Source organism: Sarcophilus harrisii, chromosome 3 (assembly GCF_902635505.1).
Source record: "Sarcophilus harrisii chromosome 3, mSarHar1.11, whole genome shotgun sequence".
In the NCBI taxonomy this organism is placed as follows: Eukaryota; Metazoa; Chordata; class Mammalia; order Dasyuromorphia; family Dasyuridae; genus Sarcophilus; species Sarcophilus harrisii.
Window position 1 is genome coordinate 64,264,646 of NC_045428.1, and position 23,151 is coordinate 64,287,796.

The 23,151-nt window shown below is 38.3% G+C and overlaps 1 protein-coding gene across 10 annotated transcripts in view; it reads left to right on the forward strand.

Annotated features, from left to right (window-relative positions):
* The window catches only part of TNS1 (tensin 1), a 266,384-nt gene that overhangs the window by 148,601 nt on the left and 94,632 nt on the right, over positions 1-23,151 (forward strand). For all 10 annotated transcript variants that reach the window (XM_031958074.1, XM_031958070.1, XM_031958069.1 and 7 more), the window contains 7 exons: positions 578-661; positions 11,362-11,474; positions 11,643-11,703; positions 12,235-12,310; positions 13,701-13,830; positions 14,557-14,622; positions 16,186-16,302. In XM_031958074.1, coding sequence (XP_031813934.1) covers positions 578-661; positions 11,362-11,474; positions 11,643-11,703; positions 12,235-12,310; positions 13,701-13,830; positions 14,557-14,622; positions 16,186-16,302 — 647 coding nt within the window. The remainder of the gene's footprint in view (positions 1-577; positions 662-11,361; positions 11,475-11,642; positions 11,704-12,234; positions 12,311-13,700; positions 13,831-14,556; positions 14,623-16,185; positions 16,303-23,151) is intronic.

A 23,151-nucleotide genomic window follows, 5' to 3' on the forward strand; every position in this document is an offset into this window, starting at 1 on the left:
GCAGCCTTCCTTCTGGAAAGTTGTGGTGGTGATGGTGAAAAGTAACCTGCACAGAGAATTTAAGGTCCAGTGGGTCCTCCAGAGATAGGAGGGCCTGTCTCCTATGTGTCCCTTCTTTTTCTACCAGCAATAGATAAGTTGTGGTATAAGTGTTTTTTGTCATTTCCGTTCCTGGAAACAGAGAGGTTATCCCACCTGCCTTGGGTTTATGGTTTTATTATTCCCAATAGAGCAAACCCTGGCTTCTGAAACAGCTTTGTATTTCCTGAGACACTTTCAGGATCACTCAGTAAGGTTGGAGACTCTTTTCCCCTAAAGATCCCTTTGCATGGAGGGACTCCATCTTTTGCCTGACATAGGAGACACTGTTACCTGTGAGCAGGACAGGATGTGCTCTATGGGAGCCGGCTAGCCTGAGAAAATCATGGTGGGACAATGGTATTAGACGGATTAGGAAATAGCCTATTTTCTCATCCGTAAAATGAAAGGATGAGATGCTTGGATGATCCCTAAGGCCTCTCCAGCCCTGGAATTCTCCCTCTACAATCCCTTCTTATTTCTTGTTTTCTCCCCACAGTGCAGACCAGGCCCTGGATCGATTTGCCATGAAGAGATTCTATGAGGATAAAGTGGTTCCTGTGGGGCAGCCATCCCAGAAGAGGTTGGTTTTAAGCTCACATGGGTTTGCATGTGTACCTATGGGCTCCACTACCCATGATGTGGGGCAGAGGGGACTGCCGTGTCCCCCGTGTCTGGCCTTTGGTCTCTGAGGAGACCATTGTCATATGATAGTAATGGCTGATTTCCAATACATGGGCACTCCCTCTGATGCCATGGTAACCCATCCATGACATCTTGTGCTAAGCAATTGCCTGTAAATCCCCCTCCTCCTTCCCAGGAGTCCACCCCGTGTTTTCTGGGGGGCAGTTCCTTTAGAACTATGACCCACAGGCCTAGATCACAGAACCACAGATTTAGCACTTTGGAGATCCTTTAGTCCAATCCCATCATTTTACAAATTATTTTTTATTTAAGGAGCTGGGCAGAGATTCAAAAGTGGGTCCTCTAATATTAAAACCATTCTTCTTTCCATTGTACCCCATGGTCTCCTGTCTCCTGACTGGATGGTACAGTGGCTAGAGCATTGGATCTGGAGGCAGGAAGAACTGAATTCAAATCCTGCCATAGGCACTTAACAATTCTGCCTGCCTCAGTTTCCTCATCTGCAAAATGGAGATGATAATTGCATCTATCTCTATTGTTGTGAAGACCAAATGAGATAATATTTTTAAATGCTTTGCAAACCTTAAAGCATGATATAAATGCTAGACATCATTAATAGAGTTATTTCTTATCTCAGTGGCTACAAACTCAATAGAAATTAATTCCTGCTGGCCTCCTATTGACTTAGAAAACCTTAAATTAACATTATAAATATTGTATTTTTATGTATTTTGTTTAACATTTCCCAACTGCATTTAATAGTCCTAATGAATTTGTGAGTTTGGTAACTTCCTTGGGACCCAATGGCACCTTGATGTTATTGACTTAGCTTTAACTAGGGTGGAGTGATCAGAACTTTGACCTAGGCTTCTAAAATTCAGAAGATAATGACAAAAACTCAGAACAACTGAGATTATAAGTAGGAGTGTCTGGGAACTTCTTTCCCCCTTTAGTCATATCCCTGATGAATTCTGTCCTGATTTTGTATCCTTTCCCCCCAAAAGCAGCTTTAGAGTATCCTAAAGTGCTCTTCCTCCCCTTAGCTTCTGTCCATACTCCAGGAAAGCTTTTCTTCCCCCCAGAGACCCTTTGTCATGGACACAAAAAAAATTATTAGGTGTTTTTGGTGCTCAGTTTTTTCTAATAATATGTTGTTCCCTATTCATACCCTCCATGAGTCTCTTTATTCTTCTTTGAATGACCTCCTGTTTTAATTCTTGTGGAGACTGTATATTAATAAAAACTAGTGATATTTGAAGCTTGTTTAGCATTTTATAATTTTTTGGATATATATATATATATATATATATATATATATATATATATATATATATATTTTAAATATCTCCTTCATTTCCAAATAGTTCCTTTTCTACTCTACTACCCAGAGGCTGTATCTTGCAACAAATAATATTTAGGAAGAAAGAAAAAGTAGGACATTGAAACCTAGCCCAAAAACTGAGTCTGAGAGGCTCTGTAATATTCTATCCCCATATTCACAGAGTCAGTCAATAAGCATTTATTTAGTCCCTACTATGTGCCAGGCACTGTGCTAATCATGAAAGATAACAGGAAAGGCACAAAACAGCCTTTACTTTCTGGGAGCTCAGTCTAATAGGGGAAAAAGTATGCAAATAACTATGCATGAACAAGCCATCTACAGGGTAAACTGGAGAGAATCAATAGAGGGAAGATGCTATCCCCAGAGAGAGAGAATTATAATATAATTTAATTCATATATAATTGTAATTTGTAATATTATGATATTATATGGTATTATAAAATTATAATTTAAAAAGCATCACATTTGATCCTCCAACAGTCCCACGAGGGAGACAGGAGGCTTGGAGAAGGCATGTGACTTGCCCAACTACTAAGCATCAACAGAACTGAGATTCAAACTCAGGTTTCCAGATTCCCTGGTACAGGATTATCTCCTACACCACACTACATCATTGGTCCTCAACATGGAGAGAAGGCAAATTAATATCCATGTGGACAGACTTTAGTGGTGGGAGTGAGCTAATCCTGCTAAGAAGGTCAGACTTGGGAGGGGAAAGACCAATCTTTGATATAAGAGTTCTAGTTTTTATGTGTCAGAGTAAAATTCAGGAAGAAATGCAATTGACCTTGGTCCAACTTTCAGAGGTGATGGGGGTGCATAGAATGGGAATATACTATATCATTCATGTGTAAAGGGGGTAAACTGAGGGTGAGCCTAGAGAAAAAAGGCAGAGACCTTGAATTAGCCCATACTATAGAGGTCAGAAAGACTTTGGGAGCACCTGGGAGCCATCCAGATATAATCTTCTAGGTTAGGGGGCTCACTGTGTAATAATGTTCTAATGTACTGAGGCTGAATACAAGACCAACTGCCTTTTGTAAGAATAATTAACACATGATAACAGTCTGACTAAAAGCTAAAGACAAAATAGAATAGGATAGGATGATATGGGATGGGACAGGGTAGGATAGAATGGAATGGAATAGGACAGGATAGGATAGAACAGAATGGGACAAAAGTGTATTTTTCTAACATTTTAAGGATTTCACACGCATTATTTCATTTAATACTTATTTATTATAAATATTTAATTTAAACCTTGTAACAAAACCTGTAAGACAGATGCTATAAGAAATCAGATTTGGGGTTCCTATTTGGCAGATGAGGAAACTGAGATGAACTTGACTTGCTTATAGCTTTAGGGTTAGTGAATGGTGGAAGTGTAATTTAAGCCAAAGTCTTCTTGACTTAATTCCAGAACTCCACTCTCTATGCCATGTTGTGGTCTAGAGAACAATGCTTGTCTACAACCTCCAATATGTTTGTGAGTTCCACTGGTCTCATTATAGACTTGACTTCTCCAGCAGGTTCAGTGGAGTGACCTCAAAGTACTGCTGAACTTTATTGCTTTTTGTTAAGCTTTATTTTTAAAAATTAACTCGCATTTATTTTTTCCTACCCTTTTCCTGAAACTCCCCAAACTCTTTACCAAATATGCATTGTCAAACAAAACACATTCCCACATTGGACAGGTCCAAGAATGGATGTCTCATTCTGCATCTCAATTTCCCTTTTCCTCTCAGTCAGGAGGTGGATAGCGGGCTTCACATTGCTTCTCTGAAATGATAGTTGATCATTTCGTTGATCAGAATCCTTGAGTCTTTCAGAGTTTGTTTTTACCATATTTGTGTGTGTGTGTGTGTGTGTGTGTGTGCGCACACACACACACACTATATATATATATATATATACATATATATATATATCCATTCATCCTCTGATTCTTCTCATTTTGCTTTATAATGGCTGAACATTAAATGGCAAGGCAGAACTTCTAGCTCCAAATCCTTGAGTTTAGCCTATTAATTCAGTCTTTGTATCTAGAAAAAAAAAGACAAATGTATTTTAAAGGAAAGAACATTGGATTTAAAGTCCAATAGTTCTAAACTTGAATCCCAGCTCTGCCACGAGCTATTTTGAGTAACTCACTTAATTTCTCTGGGTTTAAGTTTCATCACCTAAATAACAGGAATAATAATGCTTGGGTTTTCTCCACTTATAAGCATTATTATTACAGAGCTGATGTATACACAGCTCCTTGAAAACTTTGAAGCACCATATAAATTACGGCTAATTCTATCATTTACTAATCTCTGCTGGTTGGGTACTAAGAATAGGGGGTGAGGAGATACTTCAAAAGGGTGGACTAAAGCAGGGAAGTGACCATCCCTTCCCAACATGGGGGGATAGCCAGGAAGGAATAAGGAAATAAGACAAGATCAGCATGCTTTTATTGGGTTGGGGATGGGGGTTGGGAAAAGGGAAATTCTTTTTTGAGCAAAGGCTCTGGCTAAAAGCCACTGAGATAGCAGGTGCAGATCAAAGAACAGTTTTCACATTGCTCAGTGAGGAGGGGACTGGGTATGTGCTCTGGTCATTTCTTTTTCATCCTTATCAAGATAGAGCCCTCACAATCAGTGGTGTCCTTGAATCAGAGGGACAGAGCAATAAGCAGAGTGGTGGATCATTATATGGTTTGAAGGCATTGTGGGTAAAAATCAGATCCCACAATCACACAAGCAGGGGATTATTCTGTAGAGATCACACATAACATACTCGGTGATGAAGTGTGAGGAGCTTTCTGAGTCTGGCTTGTATTCAGAAAATGTACTTTGAGCTAGTTGATAGCTGTGTGCAAGTTTTAAAATAGTTTTAGTTATCTAAGTGCCATAGTGAATAGAGTACTAAGCCCAGAATCAAGGAAGCCTGAATTCAAATGTGACTTGGGATCCTGAGAAAATCACTTAATTGCTCTTTGCTTCAGTTTCCTTATTTGTAAAATGAGTATAATAATAGCACCATCTCCTCGTCTTGTCACGAGAACCAAATACACTAATATTTGTAAAGTATTTTGTAAACCTTCAAACACTATGTAACTACTGATCTATTATTCTTTGAGCCTCAGTTTCCTTATCTGTAAAATGGAGAAAATAATCCTTACATTACTTATGCCTCAGGGTTGTTGTGAAGACTTGATGTAATAATATCCGTAAAGTGCTTTGTAACTGGAAAACACAATATCAATATAAGCTTTTGTCATTTGTGTGCTACATGTCTTCCCATTCACACTGGCTTTGCGTATGTCTGAATCTGGTTATTATGTACTTATGGCTGAAGGTAAAAATGTATCTTTGTCTATTTATTTTATATTTTACTTTCCTGCCTTCTTTCTAATTCTTCAAGGTCTCTGGTTCTGCTGCAGATAAGGAGAGAAATATTGCCCAAGGAGGGCCTGTGCCCACAGCTCCCCTGTCTGTCCCCCCAGGGCTCATTGTCCCCTGTACACACACACATCCTGTTGGCACGATCTGGGGTCCTGATAGGGATCCAGCCACTCTGGATTTCCTGTCAGCTGGGTGGGCGAAGAGCAGAGAAAGGAGCCTGAATAGGGCAGGCTGGTGCCCATCAGATTACCCGGGCTCAGTAGCCAAAGGCAGTCACACCCAGTTAATGGACCAGGTGCCCCTGCTCTGTGTGTCTGAGCCTTATAACCAGACCAGTCAAGTAGCTTGTGAACAGAGGAAGAGTAATGATCTAGGTCACTCACTTAGTGGACTTCCCATTCATTCAATAAAGATTCGCTAATTAACCAATTAGGAGAAAGTACTGCAGCCACATCAGGAAGAGTCCTGATCATATTCACCTGAAGGATCTCGGACTAGTAGGAAAAAAAAATGAGAATTACTATTTCACAATTTATTGAAAGATGGAGAGAATAGAAGAGCTCATTGTGCTTCAAGTTTTTTGATTAAGAAAATAAAATGTTTGAACTTAGAAAAAAAGGTGCCTTACAGTCTCTTTTACATCAAGATATCTCTTATCTATACTTCAGGATCATTTTGGATTCCTTGGAAAATGTTAAAACAGAAATAATCCTGTTCAATGACCAATAAAGGGCAGAGCATTGGAAAAGTGTTAGAATGATCTACTGGGATGCATGGCTTTTAGACTTCTCTCCTTGCCTTCTCCCTCATCCCTCCCAACTTTGTGTAGTCTTGCTTGTGTGCAAAGTCACTGGTTCTTTCCTAGCCTTGATTTACCTCTTCTGCCTAGGCAGATTGGAGGTGATGGTGATCTTCCCAATCACTCACAGAGGTGTTGAAGAAAGATTTTAAATTGCATTGAAGGAACAAGGAATATTTAGTTTGGAGAAGAGAAGACTTAGTGGGGAAGTTTATGCACCATTGATTTCTTGACCTCTGGTTGAGAAATTCTATGAAGAATTCAATAAGACCCTTCAGATCAAATCACCATGTACTCTGATACATAGTGCCTTTAGTGTAAAGGTGAAAAAAGGGGAGGATGGATAGAAATATATGGGAAAATGTGGTTCCAGAGAAAGAAATGACTGAGGACAAAGACTTGTAGATTGGTCATAAACCTCATACCTCTCTCTCATCAATATTTTAAAATATTAATAATAAAAATTGAAAATAATAATTAAAAGATTATTAATAATACAAATATTTTTTAAAGAATCATAAGATACTTGACATGGTAAGCACCACATCACAAGGAATAAAGTTGATTCCATTTCCATGGATAGGAAAAGACTTATTACTGATGCGGGAGTTCTCTGTTGGCTATCTGTTCACAGTCAGACCAGCAGGACTTCAGAGCTAAGATTAGAATTTTTAATAAACAAAGAGAAAGAATAATAAGAGAAAAAGATATGGCATATAATTTAGAACATTTAACCCTCAATTATTTAAAAACAGTATTAGTATAAAAAACGGAAAAAGGATATCAGATAGCCCAATGACACTGATAACTTTATCCAGGAGTTAAATTAATTGGTATAACAAAGAGACCGAAAAAGTCCAGCAAGCACCTTAGTCAGCAAACATTTAACTTACTTGCCAAATGGAGAGAGATGTCTGCCAAAGGCAACATTGGGCTAAAATATAAACTTGTCTGTAGAAATATTATGAAGAAGGATGATGTATACTTATGAACAGTATCATTTCATAAAATAGAGAGAAGCAGCAGAGGGTAAGAATAGTTTGAAGAAAACTTGGCAAAATGTTCAACTAAGCAAAGTCATCCAATGGCATTTAAAGTCAAAATTAGAGAGAGGACTACAAAGAGAAGAAAAAATGGGAAAGATTTATAAAAACCATTTCAAAAAACTGTTTATTCCATCAAGGATAAAGGCACCTCATTCTTTGAAGTGGTTACAGAAAAGGTAGAAATCATCCCAAAGTAATATATATGGGAAAAATATCTGAATTGGATTAAATATACATAGAAGAGACTTTCCTAGAGGTGATACCATTGTGAAGGCTTAAGATACAAGATATCTTCAGGAGGGAAAGATATCAAAGGTGTGAAAAGAAATCTTTTCCATTAATAAACTAAACAACTCATCCATATGCCTACCCTTCTGTCTATACAAAGTCTTTATGAGGGGCATCTTTTATGAAGATAATAGTAGGCAATAGACAAAGTTTTGCAAAAGCTATCCAAAAAAGACCCCATCTTTACTATTTCACAATTTATTGAAAGATGGAGAGAATAGAAGACCTCATTGTGCTTAAAGTTTTTTGGTTAAGTAAAAAAGAATTGAACTTAGAAAAAAGGTGCCTTACACTCTCTTTTACATTAAGATGTCTCTCATCTATACTTCAAAATCATTCTGGATTCCTTGGAAAATGTTACAACAGAAATAATCCTGTTCTATAAACTATGGTAAACATTAAGTAAGATACAAAAGGAGGATGTATTGCTTTTATACATACCTATGCAATACACACATATATCTATATCTGTATATACATCTATATCTATATCTATATATAAAATCATTATGATGGAGGAAGTTTAGGGCACAACAGGTCAAACAGAAATTCCATATGGATGATATGGTCCTGTAGAAGCTCATGTTTGAAGATGAAATTCGCTCTTCTAAACTTTTCTACTTTATGGGTCAATTTACCCCATTCACATTCACTGTTATGTTAGCTAATTGTTTATTTCCTTCCATTGTATTCTTGTATACTTTTTCTTCTCTATGTTTCTTTCTTTATGTTTAAGTTATTACATTTTCTTTTTTACCTTTTTACCGTTTGCTATCTACTTTTTAAGCTTAAAGCTTGTTTTGCTAATGACTTATTTCTTCCCAAATATACCTACTCTCTTATATTGCCCTTTATTACTTTATTATTTGTTTTATGTAATTATTTTACTTTATAAGAGACCAGTCATGAAGTGAATTAATATGTAAAAATAAGCACATCAACAAAACTTAAAGTGACACACATACAAAAAGAGTGAAGGATAATGTCCAGAGTGCTTCATTAATCTTTCTTTATGTCAAGAATAAGTGGGAAAAGCTTCCATTATATTGGATAGACCTTTTGTGGTGAAGTTTCAGCTTCAGAACCAGAAAGAAAATCACACAGGATAGACAGGAATAAAAAGGTTGGGATTTGAATTGTTGGAGGGAACTCCCTTTCAACAAGGGGATGGAATTATATAGATTGATTCAGTGAGATCATAGATCCATTTGAGTATTTGAATATTTATAAGGAAGAATTTGTTAAGAATTAGAGTTATCTAGGAGTAAAACTGAGAGCCCTGTGAGGTATTGGCCACTGGAGAGGGAAACAGGAAAAGGGAGGGGTGAGTACTCAGGCACAGACTATATGACTATTTGTGAAGGTTATTACAAAGGGAATTGCATTGGGTGGAGGGTTATACGACCTCTAAAGTTCTTCCCAAGTCTGGTAGAATAACTTCCTGAGACCCTGTTATCCCTTTCCCTCCACTGCTAAATATTTCGACATACCTTCACTTCCTCATTACCCACTTCCTCTTCATCCACTCACAAGCTGGCTTTCTTCCCTAGTATTCTATTAGTCTTGCAGAAATTACTGGTGGCAGTCCTTATTCTCTTTGACTTTTCTGTAGCCGTTACTTCTTTTGACCACACCTTCCTTTTGATTTTTCTTTTCTTCCTCAGCTTTTTGCAACTTTTCCCTTTTGGCTCTCCTTCTACCTCAGTGACTAGTCCCTCTCTGTTTCATTAATTGTTCTTTTCTCTTTCCAACTCCCTAGTGTGAATGCCTCTAAGATAAGACTTCTACCTTCTTCTCTTCTTTCTCTGTAGTCTTTTTTATTCTTGTGGGAATCATAGACTTAAAACTGGGGGAATTTCAGAAACTATCTGCTCCAAATCCTATATTTTAAAGACAAGGAAACTGGCCCAGGGAATTTAAGTCATGTTCAAGGTCATATAGACAGTAAGTGACTGAGGCAGGATTTGAAACCAGTTTCAGTCAGTTTTTTTTTTTTTCAATTATACCATACTGGATGTAGTTGTCACTTCTATAAAAACAATTTTAAAAGTTTTATATGAAATTATAATCTTCAGAATTCATTTAAGATGCTTTATTTTGCACCACTGTCTTTTGCTCATTTTCATGTTCCAGCCCAGTTAGAATACTGGCTGTTCCCAGATCTCATCCTACACTTTCTTATTTCCCTGCCTTTGTAAAAGCTGCTCTAATTCTCCTTGTTTGAAATGGTTACTCTCCATCTAGGAGTGTAGACTCTAAAGTTAAAGTTGTGTCCAACTCTGTGACCCCATTTGGGGTTTTCTTGGCAAAAGTACTAGAGTGGTGTGCCACTTCCTCCTCCAGCTCATTTTACGGATGAGGAAATTGAGGCAAACAAGGTTAAGTGACTTGCCCAGGGACACAAGCCAGTCATTGTCTGAGGCCGGATTTGAGTTCAGAAACACAATTCTTCCTGATTCTTAGCCCAGTGTTCTCTCCATTGCACCACTTAGCTGACCCTAACTTTAACTTCTAGAGTTAGAGGGACTTTTAAAATCATTTAGCTTAATGCTTTCATTTATGAACAGACTTCTCCATGATGTTTAGCTCCAGATCTAAGTGATCCCTCCCTTCCTTCCTGAAAGTCCTGTACCATTCATTCTGCTTGACCTTTCCCATTAGTTTAAATCATTTTAGAACATGCATTACAGGGTGTATTTGAGAGCGTGAGAATTTGAGGATATAGGTTGTATTCGTCTTAATCCTTGTATTCCAAGACGAGGGACAGTGACTAGTACATAGAAGGCTTTCTGCACATTTGTTGATTTTTACTGAATAGTAATGGAAATGATGACATAGAAAAAGTATTTCAGGATAGACCACGAGAGGGCACTGGAGGTTCTTTTTGTGGGTATGGTGTTTGAGGATGGGTTAATGACTGCTTTGGACTGGCTTTGTGACCCTATGGCCTTCTTGATCCCATGGCTCTCTGTTCTAGATTGTGGAATTCTTCTTTTAGACCAGTTAGTCAAAGGTCCCGTAGTTCTTAAAGATCTCTAGGGAAAGATATCCTCCCCTGCTAACTAACCCCTACCCTGAAAGTCAGAAAGTTCTATTCAGTGACTCATTTTTTTTTTTTTAACATTATTTCCTATCCCCTCTTGCTCTGTTTTCAAAGTGTGTACATGTGTATGTGCATGTGTGTGTGTGTTTTGTCTCTATATATGGAATGGAGGGTTATCAGCCATCAGAGATTTACAGCTTTCCATTAAACACTTCTCCCTTCCTTCTTTTGCTCTTCAGATGGAATCATCCTCTTACCAGAGCAATAACTAGACTTGGGTAACTAGGGCTTTAGATTACTGATATCCCAGGATAGAGGGGGGAATGAGGGTTGTCCTTTTTCGATCTTCTGATAGCTTACACTTCCATAAAATTCTATTGCCTCTGCACAATTGTAGCCAGTGACCCTTTGCCAGCATAGTCTTCTCCTGTGTGGTTCTCCTGCCTCTAATTCCAGAGAAGACAAGGACTGGACTTTCTGGGTGTTATTGTTCTTTGTGCTGTCACCCCTCCTACCCTACCCCTCAGGTACAAGAATGCTTAGCTATGGTATGCTTAAATTTTTTTTTAAACATTTCTTCTAGTGACTAATCCCATACTTTATAATGATAACAAAACCCTTATTGCCCTATTTCTACTATGTTTGAGAACTTCAGAGGACATTCGTTGGACTGTCCTTTGAGTAGTTCTTCCCAGGAAAAACAATGCTGAAGGGCTGATGTCTTCCTCTTGCAGGTATGTCCATTACTTCAGTGGGCTGCTTTCTGGTTCCATCAAAATGAACAACAAGCCCTTGTTTCTACACCACGTCATTATGCATGGCATTCCCAACTTTGAATCTAAAGGAGGTTTGTGGCTGATATTTTAGGTTTTAATCTTTCCATCTTTCCTTGTGCCTCAGCTTCCCCTGCTTCCTTTATCCTAGTTTCTTTCCTTTTTTCCATTAGCCTACTTTCTTTTCTTCTCATTCCTTCCTTGTCCTTCTTATGTCTTTTCTCCTTTGTTGCTTTTTTCAGGTTGTCGACCCTTCCTCAGGATCTACCAGGCCATGCAACCTGTCTACACTTCTGGAATCTAGTATGTATCTCTTCTTCATGAAGATGAGCATCTTAGCCCCTGTCTCTTCTAGAAAGGGACAGGAAGCTCTACTTTTTCATTATTTTAAAAGGACCATAAGAAAACAGTACACTTTACACATAAAAATCTGTACTCTTTTTTTCTTACTTATCTGGTTTTAGTAGTTGTCAGTACTGTATATTAAAATCTGTATGATCTTCTAAGAAGTTGTGTTGTGGGGAAAGGAGGGCAGGAAATCTTTGCTCTTGTACTAAATTTCTCTTTCTCTCTCTCTCCATCTCTCTACTTCTATCTCCATCTCTCTCTCTACTCTCTTCACCTCTCCCCCCCCATCTTTCTCCATCTCTGTCCTCTCCCTTCCCTCCCTCTTCTCCATCTCTTTCTCTACTTCTTTGTTTCTCTGTCTCTCTTCCTCCCTCTCCCCCCACTCACTCACTCACTCTCTTTCTGTCTCTGTGTCTATCTGTCTGTCTCTCTCCATCTTTCTCTTTACCTCTCTCTCCATCTCTCTCTTTCCATCTCATCCCACAGCAATGTGCCAGGAGACAGCCAAACCAACATCTGTATCACCATTGAGCCTGGATTGCTTTTGAAGGGAGACATCTTGGTAAGAACCATTTCCTTTTGGGAGGTAATCCCTCCGTCCTTCATGTCTTTCTGTCCCTCTGCTGCTACCTCCTTAGAGGAGATGAAGAATTGCAACAATCACAGACTCCATCCGTGGGAGGGGCCCCTGCTGATGTCACATTCCCCACCTTTTCCCCTGTAGGGCCAGTCCCTTTCTGTTATTCCACTGGTAGGGCAGTAAGGTAGAAAGAAGCCTGAAGAGCAATCAAGAGATCAAGCCGTAGTTCAGACTGTTCTCCTTACTAGAAATAGATGCCAAGTGAGAAGCAGCATGGCCTGGGTACTTAGAGTGGGGCTTTGGAGCAATAAAGACCTGGGTTGGAGCTTTGCCCCTGATATATCACGTCTTTGCAATCCTGAACAAGTCACCTGGCCTCTTGGAGGTCCCAGACAACTTTCTTAATCTCCAGGCTGCAGAGAGTGTGCAGTTTTGCATCAGTTAGAGGTAGTTTCTTATTAAGGAAAGAAAGAAAGATAGATAGATAGAAAGAAACATGCTTGTTGGAATTGTACAGATAACCATGTCCTTGGGCAAGGAAGGAAGAAAGTTGGGAAGAAAGAAAGAAAGAAAGAAAAAAAGAAAGAAAGAAAGGAAGGAAGGAAGGAAGGCAGGAAGGAAGGAAGGAAGGAAGGAAGAAAAAAGAAAGAAAGAAAGAAACATGCTTGTTGGAATTGTACAGATAACCATGTCTTTAGGCAAGACACTTAACCTGGTTTAGCCCTTCTATAATGGGAATAACAATTGTCTTGCCTATTTTACTGAATTATTTAAAAAACTCAAATGAGATGTTTCTGAAAGTGCTTTGGAAAAGGTTAGATATTATACACATGTAAAAGTAATATATTTGTTTTTTTGTCTGGAGAGAATATAACTTCTCGCTCTATGTTCTATGATCATAAGAGACAATATCCCACCTGTAATTTAACATTTTTCACAGAAGATCATGAGATCATAAATTTAGACATGAAAAGGATATGAGAAACCATTTAGTCTAATTCCTTAATTTTACAGCCTGGGAAACTGAGGCCTTCAGTTCCAAATGCAGTAATCTTTCTACTGTATCGTGATATATCTTTTTTAAAAAAAATATAATAATTAAATAATTAGTTTCCATTTCCTACAATTTAAACCCATCCTAGTCTGTGCTGAAGCCTTACAGGATGGAATTTTGTTTTTGTATTTTGTTGGTTGAAAGTATACCTGCAGGATGAGATCTCCAAGAGACTTTTGTCTGGTGGTAGTGAGATTTTCCTTCCTAAAACTGGAGACTGTGGGCATTGGCCTGGAGTTCTCTCTGATTCCCCATCTCCAAGGTGGTCTTAGTGTTTTTGTAAGTCTGACCAGGGTCCCCTCCCTGTCTTTGGCCCAGCTGAAATGTTACCACAAAAAGTTCCGAAGCCCAGCCCGGGATGTCATTTTCCGAGTTCAGTTCCACACCTGTGCCATCCATGACCTGGGAGTCGTTTTTGGGAAGGAGGACCTGGATGATGCCTTCAAAGGTAGGGCTCTTGGGAGTGGGTAATGGGAGGAGGGATAGAAAGACACTTTGAGATGAAACTCATTCCTTTTCTAGCAAGTTAATCTCTTGCTATGTTTTCCCGATTCACTCTATTCCTCCTCTTCTATTGTGCTGTTTTTTCATTGCCCTCCTTTTCTCTCCCCCTTTGGGACTTCTAGCTTTCAAGCCCAGGACATCGGATCCCCATTCACTATTTCAATCCCCTTCCTCCTCCCCCACGTCTATCCCTTCAATACCTGGAATGAAATCCTTAGCTGAATGCTAACTTGGTGCCAGGGAGAGTATGGTGGAGAGCTGAGGAGAATGATGGAGAGATTCATGATTCAGATACTAGGAAAGGGGGTTCCTTTCCAAGGGTATGCTGGAATAAAAGTCAAAAACCAGCAAAGCTGTAAATCAGGATTTGATTTAGTCTTTTGTTGATTGTTAGGTCTTAAGAAAGTGATGGAGAAAATACGAATAATGTAGATTAAACTTAAAAATATGTGGCGAGTTCATTCTTTTTTTTTCCTGGAGTACCAGTTGCTAAATATTTACTAGCGTGCCCCTGGGTGATCCCCATCATTTTCTTCTGGACCACATGTGTGCAAGATGCCTTTGTGTGCTTAGCAAGATGCAGAGTCTATGCTGAAGTCAGGGGCTAAGACTTCTTAGAACTTTTTCTGAGAGTTGATGGAAGACTTCCTTTTTTTTTCTTCTTTTCCAGATGATCGGTTTCCAGAGTATGGCAAAGTAGAATTTGTATTTTCTTATGGCCCTGAGAAAATTCAAGGTATAATGTCCTTTTATTTTCCACCCTACCTGTGCCTCCCTGCCCTGTTCTCTAACCCTTTCCTGCGACCCACTGCAAGATATCTGTGCTCAAAAATTAGAACAGCAGATAGATATTTGGGCATTAAGGTGGATTCCAGCTTTACTGATGAGAATTAGTGATTGAATTGTGGGGAAAAAATAATTCAAATGGAAGTAAGATAGATTTCTTGAACAGTTAAATCTGGAAAGTCTTAGAAATCAAATAGTTCAACTTCCTTATCAGTGTGTGGCACATTATAGGTGCTTAATAAATGTTTATTGACTGACACATGAGAAAACTGAGATGTAATTAGTGGTAAAGCTAATACACTAATCCAAGATTCCTGACTACCCATCCAGGGCACTTTCCACTATCCCATGAGTATGTTGGAGTAATAAATAGCATAGGAACCGATGAGTTCTTCTCCTATTATAATCAGTCTCCTCCTGTCAGAATGAGGTCAGCATCCCATGTTCATCTCTAGACTTCATGGCTGGGGATAAAGGCTAGAGGAAAGGCATGAAGATAATGGAAAGACAAAGGAATAATATTTATGAGAAGAGAGTAAAGGAAATTGATTCAACCTAAAGATGAGAAGCCTGATTAAATGATAGCCTTTAATAGAGTTGCTAGACAGAGGATGATTACCTGATATTCTCAACTCATGGAGGAAAGAAAATGAGATGATTGTAGATCGAAAAAAGGATTTAGTGTAGCTTGAAGGACATCAAAGGTGATTAAACTCTAATTGAGATCAAATTGTCTTCCTTTGTGAGAATATTTTTGGACTGGGAATGCCTCCTATTTGTCTGGGCTGAGGGAGAGAGTATCCTAATAAGGGAGGGGAGGAGTGAGAGGATCTTTAGAGGACTTAAATGCATTACACTTTTCTGACTTTATAGGGGTTCTTAATGTGAGGTCCATGAAGTTTCTTTCTTTTTAAAGAAAATTTTGATAAATATTTCAATATAATTGGTTTCCTTTTATAATCCTATGTATTTTATTTTATGCATTTAAAAGAGGTCCATAGGTTTCCTTACACTGCCAATGGTTGAAAACCTCTGTTCTAGGCTGGTCAGTAGTTCATAGGTCAGTTTAATTTAGCATTTCTTGAGAATTTTCTGCATACAAGGACCAGCATTTTTCTCTCACAGTCTTTGACCCAAATCAGTTATAACAAGACTCTTCCTAATTCTTTTCCCCTAATTCCAGTGGGAGACCATCATCATCTTCTGGCATTTTCTTGATTGTTTTAGAAGAGGGAGCAGAAGTAGGAATAACTTGTCTGCAGGGAAGGCTCCAAGCTTCCCAGAGCTTCATCTTCCAGGCCCTGTTGTATAACCTGGGTGTAAATCTCATCAATAGCTTTAGGGGCTAGATCTTACTCCCTGAGATTATCATTTTCATAGGTAACTCATTTTCCTTCTTTATGACCTCAAGATAAGGTAAAATTGCTTAGAGACCTTCATTAGAGGAATACTAGGGTTTCCTCTTTTATTCTAAATGTTTACCTCTTTTTATTCCCTTTCCTCCAACCACCAGGAATGGAACATCTGGAGAATGGACCAAGTGTGTCTGTGGACTACAACACCTCGGACCCCCTCATCCGTTGGGACTCCTATGACAATTTCAACATGCACCGAGAAGATAGCATGGAAGGTAGGTGGGACTGGGGCTGCTTCCTTCAGTCTGTCGAAGGGGGAAGTTTGTGATGTAGTCTAAGCTAAAGAAAACTAATACTGAGGTTATCTAGATAAGGCAGGTTATCAAGGTTATATGGTTTTCTATGGATTTCCATCTTTTTCACAATATTCAATGAGCCTCAAAAATATATATTTAGTACCTCCATCTGATATATGTTCCCTCCTTCCTCACCGTTGTGGTCCATGAAGCAATAGGAAGCTAAGTAGCTACTGGATATGGGGCTACTCTAATATAATTAGGATGATCTCAGTTCAAATATATCTAGACACTTACTTAGCAGTGTGACATTAGGCAGATCATTGAACCACTTGAAGCCTCAGTTTACTTTTCTGCAAAATAGGATTAATTATAGCACCAACCTTGCAAGATTGTTGGGAGGATAAAACAAAACAGTATAATGTAAACCTCTTTGAAGACTTTAACACACTATATAAATGTTAGCTATTGTTATTGATTTGAAATTGGAAGTCTTATTTGTCAAGGAGAATAAAGCGTTGGAATTGGAAAGTATAAAAAAGAAGTAATTAACAGAATTGCAACTCAACATAAATATGGAGTTATGATAAGAGTTATGGCAGCCTTCAGTTTTAAGTCACTAGGCTCAAACCAACTACATATGAAATAAAAATGACTAGTGACCCATGAGATCCTGTTAGTGATTTTTGAAAAATCATAGAAATAGAATTGGTGCTACAGAATTGGAGAAAGACGAATATTGTCTCAGTCTTTTTTAGAAGAGAGAAAGGAGACATCTGAAAACTAAGCCACTGCATTTGATTTTGATTTCTGATAAAATTCCAGTATTATTAAAGGGATGGTTATTGGATATCTACAAAAGAAAGTGGTGGTCAGCGTATAGTTTTCTTCAGAACTGAACCTGCCAACCTAACATTGTTTTCTTTTTTGATAGTCACTAGACCAGGAAATCAGAAGAATGACATGGAGTTAGTTTACTTCAATTTTTTTTTAAATAAAAAGCATTGAAAAAGATTTTCATGTACTTGTGTGAGTCAAATGGATTAGACAGTAGTACACTTAACCGATTCACCTGTTGAATGGCCTGACCCAGTGAGTCACTGATGAGTAAGTCAATTTAAAGAATATTTACTAGGTGAGGTCCCCAAACATCTATTCTTAGCACTGTGATAACCAAGGCATTTTTTAACAATGATTTAAATGAATATCAAATTTGCTGATGATCCAAGGCGAGGAGAGACAGCTAACATATAGGATAACAGAATCCCAAAAGATCTTGATAGATTAGAATATTGGGACAGATCTAATGAGAAAACATTTAATATGGATAAGTGTAAAGTCTTATACACTCTCAAAAAGTAAAAGATGGGGTCATCAAGACTAGATAGTAATTTGTCTGAAAATTTGTGGGAGAGAGCAGTCTAGTAAAATAGGATCCAACCAAAAAAGGTAATGTGTTCATAGGCATGGGACCCAGGAATGTAGCAGTCCAGCTCTCTCTGGCCCTTACCAAACCACAGCTAGGTTTCACATTTTAGGAAAAGTATTGATAAACTTTCAGATTAAAATAAAGGATATTTAGACTGAAAAATAGCTGGCTTAAAAGAGTCAAAGTTGCTGTTTTCAAGTGTTTGAAGTGCTCTCTTCCTGGAAGAGTGATTAGATTTGTTCTTACAGTGGATGGAATTTTCCATCAGTCTGATAATTAATTAATTCTGTTAATTAATCTAAGCTTGATGTGAGAGCTGGTGAACGTGGGGAACAAGAGCTCACTCTGGTCTTCCAATGCTTTCTACTGGATATATATACCTATTTTTTTCTTCTGAATGTGGACTGCTTTTCTGGATCTCTGCTCATTTTATGAGAATCTTTATGTAGATATAGCCTATTTCTCAAGACACATCTTTACTTGGATTCCCTGAAATAAGGGAGAAAAGAGGATTGGCAGGGGAAAGGGATAGAAAATATTAATAGAAAGGACAGGAATGAGGAGCAGTGAAAATCAGGAAATAGAAAGTTCAGGTGGGCTGTGAGGAAGGAGGGAAGAGAGTGGGAACATGGGAATGAAAAAGAGATGTTACAGAAGTTTAAGAGGAAGACCAAGAGAGTAGAGAAAAGATGGCGGGAGCTCAGCCGGAATCCTTTGACCTGCTTCACATGCACTGGCTTTCCTTCTCCTCTTGTTCCTAACATCTGAGGATGGGGAAAAGGGAAGGGAGAAGGGAACAGATGGATCCCTTTGGCTACTGTAAAGGTCATTGTGTCCAGAAAAGGACAGAGAGTCTCCTGTCTAGGGATACAGGACCTGGCTCAATGCCCAAGGGGCCTGGAAGAGGGGACAGAAGCATCTAATTGGAGAATAGGGTGGGGAGAACATTTCATCTCCACTCTTTCCTTTGAGGACAGGGTGGGGCTGGCCCGGATGGTGGAAGGAGATGTGTAAAACTCTGTGTCTCCATCAGAAACATACACCCTCCTCTTAGTTCCACTGTTTGTCCTTCAATCGGGGCATGGAAAACTGCTTGTGAAAGGTTCTGAATTCCAGGCAGGGGTAGGAAAAGCCAGAGGTCTGAGGTTACTCTCTGGAACAGGTGGTGGTGGTGGGTAATGGTTAAAAGTAGTGCCCGCTGTTCCCATCCCCATTACTCACTCATAGGATCATAGATTTAGAGCTGGGGAAAAATAAAAAAAGAAACAAAGAACCTTAGGGACTAGTGGGTCCAGCACAAATTTTTTTTTTAAGATAAGAAAAGTGTTTTGTCCAGGATCATGAAACTAGACAGGATTCAAATTCAGGTCTTTCTAGTTCCAACTTTAGAACTCTTCTCACTACAGCTTGCTGCCTCGATTTCTGGCTGGCAGAAATTATCATAGAACGCTGTTTAGCCTTTTTAGTCCATTTTTCCCTCTGCCCTCACTCTCAAGTCTAGAATTCTGGAGTACAAGTCATTCCCCTCATTCCCTAACTTTCTAAGGATCTCAAGAGGTTCAGATGCTTGTATTCTCATGTCAGCTCCATCTTTCTCAGCTTTGGGGCAATCCCTTCTCTGATGGTTAAATTTCCTTCTGTATGGTGTGTGTGTAAGGATGATGAGGAAGAAGAGAAAAAGGGCAGGATGTGTCAGGGATTATTAGTAGTTTAAATTTTAGAGAGAAAAGAAAAGTAGATTGAAGATGGAGGCTGTTTGTAGGTACTTGAGTTTCGGTACATCATAAAGTAAGAGCAAAAGTGTCTGTTCTGACCTTTCTCTGTGGTGTTCAAGGAACAAGAAGCCAGGAATGATCTGAAATCAGGTTCTGCCTTCCCATCCCAACCTCCCTCATTTGTGAGATGTGGAAATTGAGACCCAGAGAGATTCGGTAATTTTTGCTAGGGTTATTCTACAAGTTACCAACTGAAAGCCAGGCTTGATAGCTATGGCCTCTGGCACCTACTTTTCCCATGTAAGGATCAGACAGGCTTCTGCTTAGAAGAGATTCACAGCAAAAATTTTGGATGTTACAGTAGCGAGAAAGGGCAGGTCACTCAATGGTCTCAGTTCTCTAGGCAGATCTCCAAAAAGGTGCTGATCTCTGTTGATAGAAGGGCTATTTCCTCACCTGGAGTTCTTTATTCTAGTGGTGATAGACACACAACTCTGGGGTGGAAAGAGTACTCCCCCAATCAGATTAAAACGTAGAAGAAATATTAAAAATATTTAAAAATACAATAGAGCATAGATAATGTTAATATGTGATTTTCTAAGTAAATAAGTTTAAGCAGGAATCCTTACGTATAGTTTATTATTTATTTTATATAGCTTTTTATTTACAAGTTATACGCATGGGTAATTTTTCAGCAGTGACAATTGCCAAACCTTTGGTTCCAATTTTTCCCCTCCTTCCCCCCATCCCCTCCCCCAGATGACAGGTTGACCAATACATGTTAAATATGTTAAAGTATAAATTAAATACAATACCTTATGTATAGTTTAAAGGCCCCCTTTTGTACTTAAGTTTGACTAAGTTTCTTTCTACTAATGAAATCATTTCTGTGGCAAAAATGGAAGAAATCTAGCAAGTCTTTTAACACAAATTCATTCTGACTTGGGGGCATATTGCCATGCCCCCCAACCCTACAGACTAAGGACAGTTTTTTTCCCATCTTGCCATAGAGAAGGTCAGTGGGATGGTGAGTCCAGATTAGTTTGGGATCATGTGCCCCAGATCAGAATGAGCGTCATTTCCAGAAATGACCCACCTCCTCTATTTAAATCTTGATGGAGAAGGGAGGGGAAGAAGGGAGGGGGAGTGAGTTCCTCTGGAGCTCGGTGCAGTGACTCAGGCTGCCACTGAGAGAAGGAGGTGGGAAGGGCAGTGAGGAAGGCTGGGAGCCAAATACACTTGAAATGAACATTAACCAGATATTCATCTCCAAACTATTTAAGGCCTCTTTGGAAACTGGCTTCTGAAATGGCCCTGAGACCCCTCACCCTTGAGGGGAGGGGCTATGAGATCTCCTCCCCCTACCCTACCTTTCCTTCTCAAAATTAAGACTTCTGTGTTCTACTGGAAATCGTCCAAGTGTGTGTTCACTTACTAATCTTTCCCTAAAATGCCTCATAAGGAATCATAAAAACAGAGACCTTTGGAGCTGGAAGGGGCCTTAGAGAGCTGGCAATTCATCTTATTTTTAAAGAGAAGGAAAGTGAGATCTGGAGAGATGGCTGGCTCAAGTTTATATAGTGAGTAGCAGAAGTGAGATTAGAACCCTAATCTCTTGAAACTCATCGGCGATTCTCGTATTGCTCTCATTCTTTGCCCATATTTCGTAAGATTTTGTCTTAAGATCTTATTCTAAACCAACCCCTCTTCCCATTTTACAGATGGAAAAAATTCACCCAGAGAGAGACTTATTTATCCAAGGCTATGTAGGCAGGATCATAGAAGCAGATCTTCTGAACTATTTTTTCTTATAGACCTTTTTTGGCCATGTAATGAAGCATGTGGAGCCCTTCTCAGAATTTTATACACACACATATATAAATATGCACACATTATACACATACATATATATATACATACACACACATATATAGTCATAATTAAATAAAATGATAAATTTCAGTTAGAGGTCTCATAGTGGATAAATAATTTTTGACTCTTCACTTTTCATTAATCCACATTCACGTGTCCCTTTAATACCCAATGGTTCCATCTCCACATTTCTCCCATGTATTTCCATCTCTCTATTCAAAAGTAGCCCCCTAATTCACAAAACTATATTGCTTCTCATCTGGATTAAGGAAGCTAAACATGGCAGCCATTTATAGCAGCCCTCACATTCAGGAGGGTGGCAATAATCAGGTTAAAATGTAATTGGAAAATATTTAATAAAGTAAATATAAATATAATAGAATATAGATAATGTTACAGTATGGTTTTTTAAGTCAACATGCTTTCAAAAGGAACCTTATATAGGTTTTAATGGCCCTTAATTCTATTTGAGTTTTACTCACTGACTAAAAAATTTTCTTTAATCTGGGGGTTCATCCTGGCATTCTACCACTCAATAAACTCTGGAGACTCCCTATTTCTAGGATCACATTTTGTTTCATCTTTATCTCAACTTTTTAAAAATAAGGTAAAATATTTTATATTTGTATACATTATGTTTTATAATATACATAATTGTTTAAATAAAAGTATTTTATTTACTATATGATATTTAATAAAATGTTTAATTATATTAGTATTTTTATAAATAAATATATACTTCAGGGGTACAGGCTCAAAATTTGTTATTAATAGAGTAGTGAATATATAAAAAATTTTGGAGATCACTGACTTTTCATAAAGAATGCCTTAGATAAAGTGTATTTATTTGTTCAAGATCATACACTTTGGATGTATTAGAACTCTGACGCTCTGGCTTTAAAGTGGGTGCTTTGCTTGAGACTCTCTGAGACTGATAAAGGAGAGCAAGGAAACAGAATGGATTGCCTGTAGAACACAGGTGGGGTTAGTTATTGAGCATCACTGTGCTAAGGATCCCTCCATGCCTTCTGCATCTTGTGTTATCAGAGAAAAGATGTCTGTCTTCATCACTCACAGCCTTGCTCTGTATATGTCTTAGCAAGAAAAATCTTTCTCTAAAAAATCTGAAGGTTTAGGACTATGTTTGGTACCAGACTGACCTAGTTCCTGAGAGCTAGTTGTTAAATTTTCAGTGTGAACATCTTAGAAATTGGCAAAAACTACAAAAAGGGTTTGTTTATTATTTTGATAATTATATAGATTTAAGAAAGCGATGAAGAAAATGTGAATAATTCAATCCAATTGAAAAGTATGTTGTGTATATTGGTATTATTATTTTTTTTTTGTTTTGTTTTTTTTGATGGGTGGGGAGAACCAGTAGTTAAACATTTATCACCATATACCAGCAAAAGGTGATGGTGAAATGAAACTAATTGACTTAGGTCAGCAAGCCCAATTGGACGTAGAATCTTGCAAGCCTTGTGTTTACAAAGGGAAAATTAGGGGAAGCCCATTCTTATTTGACATTTTGGAACCAACAATAGATGATATCATCCCAAATGAGCCCACAACATTATTATTTTTCTAGTTTTCTCCTCAGGCTTAGAGGAGGAACTGTATCTGTGATAAATTTGCAAAATGCTCCAAATGAGTCAATTAGTCCTGATATGGATCTTAGAATTAGGGATGCTTAGTGTTGGGAAATGAATGCAAACTGTTTGCATTTTTGTTTTTCTTCCCGGGTTATTTTTACCTTCTGAATCCAATTCTTCCTGTGCAACAAGAGAATTGTTCAGTTCTGCACACATATAT